Consider the following 9734-nt stretch of genomic DNA (forward strand, 5'->3'; position numbering starts at 1 on the left):
CTCTGTCTCTGTCAAAAATAAATAAACATTAAAAAAATTTTTAAAAAAACAAAGAATGTGTCTTCTTTGTTTTCTCTTATGGACTATTATTCTGGGAAATTATAAAAACTAATGGTAGCAAAATGTAATTAATTTTGAAATATAAGCAATATTCAGTCAAACCAAAAAGTTTTATGTATCCATCAGTAATAGATTCTTGGTGATAAACACAGTTCTGAAACTATTTTGTTTTAAATATATATATATATTTAAAAATATATATATATATATTTCCTTTAAATAATATGAATTTTGAAATGGTTTTTGTTAAAATGCATTTCAATGAAAATAAATATTAGAGAGAAAAATCATTCAAAATATACTTTAGTCCAATGTATTCCATTAAAAGCCAATGCTTCTAATTGTATAGATATTTAGAGTTCAGGTCTTTCCAAGACCCAGAGTCATTTAATTGCAGCTAAACGAATGAACAATAGATTGGATTACCAATTGATCAATTCAATTAGGCCATTAAGAAAACTGAAATAAGAGCTCCAATGTATGGGCCAGTTATTTCACTCAACCTAGTACCCAAAGCAGATTTATAATTCAGCAATTCAATCTACTGCTTGGCACTCAGATGTCATGAGAACTAAATAAACTGAACCTGACAATCCCAGTGGCCCCTCAATACCTCATACATTCTCCATCACGAAATGCTTTAAACCATCGCAACCTTATTCAGTACTGTATTATCAGTATTTCAAAACAAAACCCTTTTACAACAATTTAATACTAATTTACTCTGTTACATTACTCTGTTAAAAATGTACAAGTCCTCACAAGCAAGAATTCAATTTCTGCCTTAAAACATTAGTCAACACATTAGTTACCAATTTCCCTAACTTTGAATGAAATAAGTAATTATTCATTTAATCTGGAAAGTGTAAAATATTATGGGGAAATCTCATTTAAAAGTTTATAATTTTTCTTGAACACAATAGCACCAATTCCATCCCCAATCTCACAGAAAAGTGTGACTATCTAGATTTTACTGATACCAGACTCCATTCTCTCCCTCATAATCAGTATGTTTCTAAGACCTCACCTTAATTAAGATCTCCTCTCTCATCTTCATTTCTCAATCCTGCCTGATAGCCTTTTAGTAGCCACTGTTGGTCAATTCTCTCCAGGTTAATGCCCCACATTCTACCTTAACTTCATTCTTCCAGTTTATCTTCCTTACTGCCAGTTTGTCCCCTCCAACACATCTGTGCCCTATGACCCAGTTAAAACAACTAAGTGCAGGTCCCCTGAAAAGCTATTATATCTCCTTTCTCTATGCTGTGCTGATGCTGTACTTTTGTCCTGGTGTACACTTCTTTGCTCTTCATAACTGGCACCTGGTGTTTCTCTGTATGTAAGGGAATACCACTGTTACGTCCTTCACAGCACAATCCACTTTCATTGTCTGTTTTTCCCACTACACTATTGCTGTCTTAGGGCACAGTCTCCCAAGTTTGTATTCCTAGCAACCAGCATGATGGCAGGTCTATAAAATTCACTGGAGAGTTTGTTGAATAAGGTACTTATTTAGTTAGTTAGTAAATAAACTGAAATAAACTGAAATTGCTCCTTGAAAGGCAACATTTCAAAACAACTCTTTGATTCTTAAAATCTGAATTTAATAGAACTCAGTTAACTTGGTGATATCGGGCATCTGATATATAAAAGGGGTGACTTTTATTTTATATAAACTTGAATAAGAACATCAAATTATATATGAATTAGTACTAGATAACTTTCTACACACATTAGTGTTTATGTTTAAAGCTAATCCAAAAACAAATAACTTCATCAGTCAAGATGGTACTTAAATGACCATGAAGAATATATTATTTTAAAGAGTGGTGACCATTCAGAAACCACTTTAATGCTTCTAAGTCATGTTAATACTTTGATGGTTTTCTATTTTAATTGACTCCATCTTACCTGATTAAATAAGCATTAGAAGAGAGAGTGGGTCATCTATGTATCTAATTTATTACTTCCTCAGATTGGTACTTATAGAAAACAGAAATTCATTCAGAAGGGATTAGAATGATTTTAAAAATGAGAAAACCATAAGCGGCAATTAAAAGAGGCTGGGATTGACCATTCATTCATTCATTCATTCTCTCATTCAATTTTGCACTCACAGTGGATTTGTGTATTTGACCTCTAAAGCAACTTGCAAACTCAGGGATAAGTGAAACAAACATATGCTCCTTCAGCAGAGCCTTTATGCGGTCAATAGCATACGAGACAGGCTTAACCAAGTATGACAACAGTGTGTGTGTGTGTGTGTGTGTGTGTGTGTGTGTGTGTGTGTGTGTGTATTACCTCAGGTCATAAATCCTTTTGGAAGCTTATATTTGAAATGATAGAACTCGGAGAAAATTTCTCATTGTATGTACTGATTTAAAAAAATACAATTTCCATTCACATAAAAAATGCCCACACACCTCCAAAGTATACCAACATATTCTTGATTTTCATCAAATTAACAAGATGAAATTTGGCTTTAAATAAATCTCCATGGATTAGAATGCAAATGTGTTTTACCAGGTGAATAAATAAATGTAAAGGGTGATCTGATGCTTATGTCTCTGTGTCTTTCAAAACTTTCCACTTCAGATTTAATATTTAATTAGTCCAACTTTATCCCTTAATACCACTGGAAAACAGACTTTTCACTCATATTAAGATAGCCTAACATAGTCTTGCCAATTTTCTGTGTGACTTACCTAGGCTTCCCATCTGATTGACTTAGATGCATTATTAAGGACATATGAATATAAATATTTAAAATTTTTGTGTATCTAATGGATGCCTAAATAAATGCATGTATGTGTTGGGAATAAATGCTACATTAGCATCTGTCACTGCCTAGCGGATGAAAGGAAACAATGGTGCTGATGGTTATTGACATGTATAAGTCAGTATCCCTGTGACTGATGGAGGAGAGAATACACAAAAGAATTAGAAGAGGTTTCAGAGATGTCCTTATCGTAGTACCTAGATATGTTCAAATTGCCAGTTTGCTTTTGAAGTGGACTTAGGAATATTACCCTCTCTGTAGCTGAAGGACTTGTGATAACTGCACACAGCATGTGGAGACAAAAGCCAACATCAGTGCTTTGATAGGAAGTCTGTCACAATTACTCAAGTGTGTCTTCTTTGTGGTTCTCACAAGTCTCTGTAAACCCTATAGTGCGATTAAATGGGAAAGTAGATACTACATAGATAGAAGATAGTAGCAGTTATTGGAAGAGAGAGATGTTAGAAAATATCCAGTCTAACCTCTGGTTATGTAGGAGAAGAAAAGGAGCCCAAAGTCTTAGATGTGCCAGATAAGAGAAAGGAAAATAAGAGGTAGAGAGAAACAACTTCCTTTATCATAATATCAGTCACACTTTATTGTAATGACTTACATGTCCATATTCATCCAGCACTCTAATAAGCAAGACTCTGTGTCAGTCTTAATCATTGCCATATCCCTGTACTTAGTCCAATGTTTCTCAGAAATGAGTACATGAATTGACGAGCAAATGAATGTTCAGTATTAACCTGGGGAAGGTTCTTAACCTTGCTGAACCTCACTCTCATCCTCTGAAAACGGGAATAATAATAACTGCCTCTTAGAATGTTATCACAGGAAAATAAAATAATACATTAAAAGTGCTTAGCAGTGGGGTTACCTGGGCAACTCAGGCAGTTAAGCATCCAACTCTTGATTTTGGCTCAGGTCATGATCTCAGGGTTCAAGGGGTGAAATCCACGTTGGACTCTGCACTCACAGCTCAGAGCCTGGAACCTACTTCAGATTCTCTCTCTCTCTCTCTCTCTCTCTCTCTCTCTCTCTCTCTCTCCCTCTCTCTCTCTGCCCCTCCCCTACTTGTGCACATTCATTCATTCATTCTCTCTCACTCTCAAAAATAAATAAACTTTAAAAAATGCTTAGCAGTGAACTTTATGCAAAGATTTGTATATTAATAGGATGAGTGAATACATACAAAAATGAAGCCAAATATAAGGAAAATACCTGTTTCTCCACAAACTTCAACTACAACACTGGGAAGAATAAGGAATGCTTTTGGCATACCCTCATCTAATGACTCACTTAGAAAGAAAGAAAGGAATATGAAACAAAACTCCCAAACAGTACAGAACTTAAAAAATAATTACAAAGTATTCGTTAAAGGGAAAATCGTTGTTCAAACTACTTCAAAGAATATAATTCTGGTCTTTATTGAGCACAGCAGTACCTGACAAAATCCTGACTTCTGCTTCGTTTCCTGTTCTTGAGCTGGCTGGATTCCGGGCTAAGCATCGATAGATTCCAGTGTCCCCAGGTTGAAGTCTGCTGATCTGCAAGGCTCCAGAGGGCAACACCACCACTCGGGAATCACCTGGGATGGGAATCAGGTCTTGTTGGTTTTTTTGCCAATGTATTGTTGGCATAGGCTCCCCAATAACCTCACATTTGAGTAGCACTGTGTCTCCCATAAAGGCCGTGACAGATTCTGTCTGCGATAGGAACCTCAGTGGTCCTAGGGGAAAAACAAAGAAGGAAGGACAAATATTTCAGATAAGGTACAATAATCACTAATAAAAATAATCACACCTGTACTCTTTGTAGAAAATTGTATTTTATATTTTGTCCAATTTCATCTCCTTTGCTCTTTATATTTTATGCATCTGACATTACAACAGTTTCTGTGGCTAAAAAATTGATAAAGATATTGCCATTAATCTCTAGAAGCTTACTATTTTGTATTATTCATTCATAAAACAGTCTTGTAAAATAAACACAGCAGGCAAGGTCATCTTAACTTTACACATGAGGGAACGGAGGTTCAGAGACATAAAAATTCCACAATTCTGCAAATAAGACCTGGTTCTTTTGAATCCTGGTCCTTTGTGCTTCCTAGTACATGGCTTTGGACAAAGGACTATGAAGTTATGGGGATTCATGAAGGACTGGCCCTCCTGCTTAGCCTAGAGGAATTTCAAGAAAGATGGGGGACATTAACCACCAATTGCAGTAACAGAAAACACTCTCATAGGAGTTGACTGCTTAAGGTAAATGATCATCAGTATTTTCAAGTTATGGTTGTGTTATACTGAGAAAATGAATTAGACTAGTTTGTGTTTCTAGCTTGGCTGGGCCACCTACTCTGTATGAGTTCTTTGGTAACTTCTTTCATTTCTATGGGCTATAATATGGGATAAGAGCCAACTCAACTCACACAACCACTGTGATGTCCATATACAATAACAGGTTAAAAAGATGCAATCATATGGATGATTAAGCAAATGTAGGGGAAAAAAGAAATGACGAAAGTAAAATTAATTAATCATTACTGAGCATGAACACAGTGAAAGGAGCCTCCTCCATCATGATGTACATGAGAAGGTAGAAAATATTTTGATTCTGCCCTCTTGAATCCCCTTCTTCTGAACAGATGGATATTTATGACCACAGTGCTTTGACCACGAAACTTTTAAAAAATGATTACAAACACATTTGAATGAATTATGCCATCACTGATATAACATTGGAGATTTTATTTTACAGTTAGTTTCATTAAATAATTTTAAATTCTTTGACCCATGTTTCATTCACTACAGTTATATTCTAATATTTTTATTTTCATTTTAATCTTACTGGAATTGTTTTCATTGTGTGTGTATTTCAAAATAAAATTTAACTCATTCATCATTTACCTCAAGTTATTCTGATCATATTTTATGTTACCATGATTTTTTTAATTTTATAGATTTGTTTTCACCAAGTCAAAATTTTCTAGGTCCAGGTCCAAATTTTAACAATAAATTTTCCATCAATACGTAGTCAGTAGCCAATTCTACTTGTGCTCAGTTTGAACTATTAGTTTTATTTTTTGGTCTATTAATTCTCACAAACTAACTTTCCCTAAAATATGATAAAATTTTTGTTTCAGTCAAAAGGGGAAAGGCAAGAATGACTTACTTAAAACATCATAATTTAATATGGGAACAATCAGAAAGGCTGTAGAGAAGTCGCCTTCCCTAGGTAAAGTGGAATTTCATATTTCTTTCAGGGATTAGAATATTTGAACTGCCAGATAACTGAATCTATGAAATAGGAAATTACATCAATAATGCATGTGGAATAGGTAGAAGCTGCCAAAGATGGTTTATCACTCATTATATCTCCACTCACATTAACAGGCCTGCAGATCTATAGAGGCAATATTAAGTTTGTTCTTTAGTAAGAATGATTAACCCTAGACCATACAGAACCATTCATACTTGTGGAAATATTAATTTATCAGTCAAAATGTATCCCACACATAAGGTGCTAAAATTACTCATCTGGATCCCCAGTTAGGGCTCTGAAATCTGGATGCCTGGATCTGGTTATCTCAACACTACAAATATGTCTACAGGGGGTGCCAGCTGCATGCATAATTCTATTTTTATTTAGTATTCAGAATTAATTTAGAACTATGCTGGATTAACCGCTGAGTAAAGAGACCAAAAGGATTCTGCTAACTTGTGACCTGGCTAAAGAAATTGTTCAAAGTCCAATTTCTATACTCCTTGTAGTGTAGTGTCTAGAGTCTATTCAAAAGACGTACATTAATCTATAACCAATTGGCTAAAATGTAGATTTAAAGCATGTAATTAAACAGAGAATGGCTTGTATACACTACACAAGGCAAAACTGCAATGAATAGTTAGCCAGATGTTGTGAGGGTTTTTTTTTTAATTGAATCATTTTCTTCTTGGCCTCTACTTCTAGTATTTTGTTTTGTAGTTAAGGAAATATGGTTGGGAATAATTTATCTACACATACAAATTATATGATTTATGCAACACAGGTAAGAATAAAATATTTTGAATAAGTTGATAAAAATATCTGGATACTTATGTATATTCAACTATATGGTCTTGTATAAGTTATATACATAGATAAAATTCGCAATACTTATTTTACATCTAAATGTCTGTGGTGATCCAAAAACCCATTTACTAAATTCTCAAGTATGGAATAAAATATTAAATGAAAGTGCATAAGCATACCTTAGGGATATTGTGGGTTCAATTCTAGAACACCATAATAAAGTGAATACTGCAATAAAGTAAGTAAAATAAACATTTTGTTTTGCTGGCTCATATAAAAGCTATGTTTACACTATACTGTAATCTATTAAGTGTGCAATAGTATTATGTAAGATGCTTTAATTTAAAAGTACTTTATTGGTAAAAAAAAAAATGCTAAGCATCATCTGGGCTTTCACCAAGTTGAAATCTTTTTCCAGTAGGAGGGTCTTGCCTCGATGTTGATGGATGCTGACTGATCAAAGTGGTGGCTGCTGAAAGCTGGGATGGCCATGGCAATTTCTTAAAATAAAACAACAATGAAGTTTGTTGCATTGATCAATTGTTAGTTTCACAAACAATTTCTCTGTAGCATGTGACGCTGTTTGATAGCATTTTACCCAGAGTAAAACTTCTTTCAAAATTGGAGTCTGCCCTCTCAAATTTTGCTGCTGCTTTTTCAACTAAGTTTATGTAATATCCCAAATCCTTGATTTTCATTTCAACAATCTTCATAGCAGTGAAGACCAGGAGTAGAATGCATCTCAAGAAATCACTTTCTTTGCTCATCCATAAGAAGCAACTCCTCATCTGTTGAGTTTTACATCAGATTGAAGCAATTCAGTCATATCTTCTGGCTCCACTTCCAAATCTTGTCCTCTTGCTATTTCCATCAACATCTGCAGTTACTTCCTCCACTTGAACCCCTCCAAGTCATCCATGAGGGTTGGAATCAACTTCTTCCAAACTCCTATTAATGTTGGTATTTTGACTTCTCCCCATGAATCATAAATGTGCTTAGTGGCATCTACAATGGTGAATCTCTTGTAGAAGAGATTGACTCTGCCCTATTGTATCAGAGGAGTCACTATCTATGGCAGATTTGGTCTTACAAAATGTATTTCTTAAATAATAAGACTGGGAGGTCAAAATTACTTTTGATCCATGAGTTGCAGAATGGATGTTGTGCTAGCAGGCATGACAACATTAATCATGTTGTGCATCTCCACCAGGGCTGTTAGGTGACCAAGTGCATTGTCAAAGGGTAGTAATATTTTGAAAGGAATTTTTTTTCTGTGCAGAATGTCTCAACAGTAGGCTTAAAATATTTAGTAAACCATGTTGCAAACAGATATGCTGTCATCTAGGCTTTGTTGTTGCATTTACAGAGCATAGGCAAACTAGAGTTAGCATGATTCTTAACAGCCCTATGATTTTCCGAATGGCAAATGAGCACTGGCTTCAACTTAAAGTCACCAGTTACAATAGCCCCTAATAAGAAAGTTAGCCTGTCCTTTGAAGCTTTGACTTCCCCTCTCTAGCCATGGAAGTCCTAGATGGCATCTTCTTTCAATAGAAGGTTTTTTTTGTCTACATTGAAAACCTGTTGTCTGTTGTAGCCACCTTCATTAATTATCTTAGCTAGATCTTTTGGATAATTTGCTGCAGCTTCTGGATCATCATTTGCTGTTTCTCTCTGCATTTTGATATCATAAGAAAGGATTCTTTCCTTAAACTTCATCAACCAACAACTGCTAGCTCCAAACATTCCTTCTGCAGCTTCTTCACCTCTCTCAGTCTTCACAGAATTGAAGAGACTTAGGGTCTTGCTCTGGATTAGGCTTTGACTGAAGAGAATGTTGTGGCTGGTTTGACCTTCTATCCAACTGCTAAAACTTTCTCCCTGTCGGCAGTCAGGCTGTTTCACTTTCTTATCATTTGTGTATTAACTAAAGAAGTACTTTCAATTTCCTTTAAGAACTTTTCCTCTATATTCACAATCTGGCTGATTGTTTGGGGCAAGAGGCCTTGCTTTTGGCCTGTCTTAGATTTTGATATACCTAACTTACTAAACTTGGTAACTTCTAGCTTTGGTTTTAAAATGAGACATGAATGACTTTCTCTTTAACTTCAACACTTAGAGGCCACTAGAGGGTTATTCATTATCTAATTTCAATATCTTTGTGTCTCAGGGAATAGGGAGGCCCAAGGAGAGGGAGAGGATGTGGGAATGGCCTGATGGTGCAGCAGTCAGAACACACAGAATATGTATAGATCAATGTTTGATGAGCGTGGTTCATGGCACCGCAAAATAATTACAATAGTAACATCAAAGATCACTGATCACAGATAAGCATAACAAATACAATAATAATGAAAAAAGTTTGTAACATTGTAAAAATTACCAAAATGTGACACAGAGACACAAAGTGAATAAATGCTGTTGGGAAAATAGGGCTAAAAGACGTGGGTGACACAGGATTGCCACAAACCTTCAATCTGTAAAAAAATATACAGTATCTATAAAGCTCAATAAAGCAAATTACAATAAAACAAGGTATGCCTGTACTCAAATTTATACTCAACAACCGGTTCCTTTATGTAAACTTCAACTAGCTGGAAGAATCATACAGAGGACATAAAATTGTATGTTAATATAATTAGACTTAATGAAATTGGCTAATATTACACATGTTTTTTCAGTATGCACTCTATGATGATTTCAGATTTTAATAAACGAGATCAGAATCGCATCCTATTTAAAATTTAATGATGGGGAGATGGAAGAAGATGGCGGCGTAGGAGGACGCTGGGCTCACCGCGCGTCCTGCTGATCACTTAGATTC

At 35.0% G+C, this 9734-nt stretch overlaps 1 protein-coding gene across 4 annotated transcripts in view; it reads right to left on the minus strand.

Annotated features, from left to right (window-relative positions):
* Positions 1-9734, minus strand: part of DCC (DCC netrin 1 receptor) — a 1147297-nt gene that overhangs the window by 613199 nt on the left and 524364 nt on the right. For all 4 annotated transcript variants that reach the window (XM_040478797.1, XM_040478799.1, XM_040478798.1 and 1 more), the window contains exon 3: positions 4287-4571. In XM_040478797.1, the coding sequence (XP_040334731.1) occupies positions 4287-4571 (285 nt within the window). The remainder of the gene's footprint in view (positions 1-4286; positions 4572-9734) is intronic.

Source organism: Herpailurus yagouaroundi, unplaced genomic scaffold (genome assembly GCF_014898765.1).
Source record: "Herpailurus yagouaroundi ecotype Mexico unplaced genomic scaffold, PumYag 142, whole genome shotgun sequence".
Taxonomy (NCBI): Eukaryota; Metazoa; Chordata; class Mammalia; order Carnivora; family Felidae; genus Herpailurus; species Herpailurus yagouaroundi.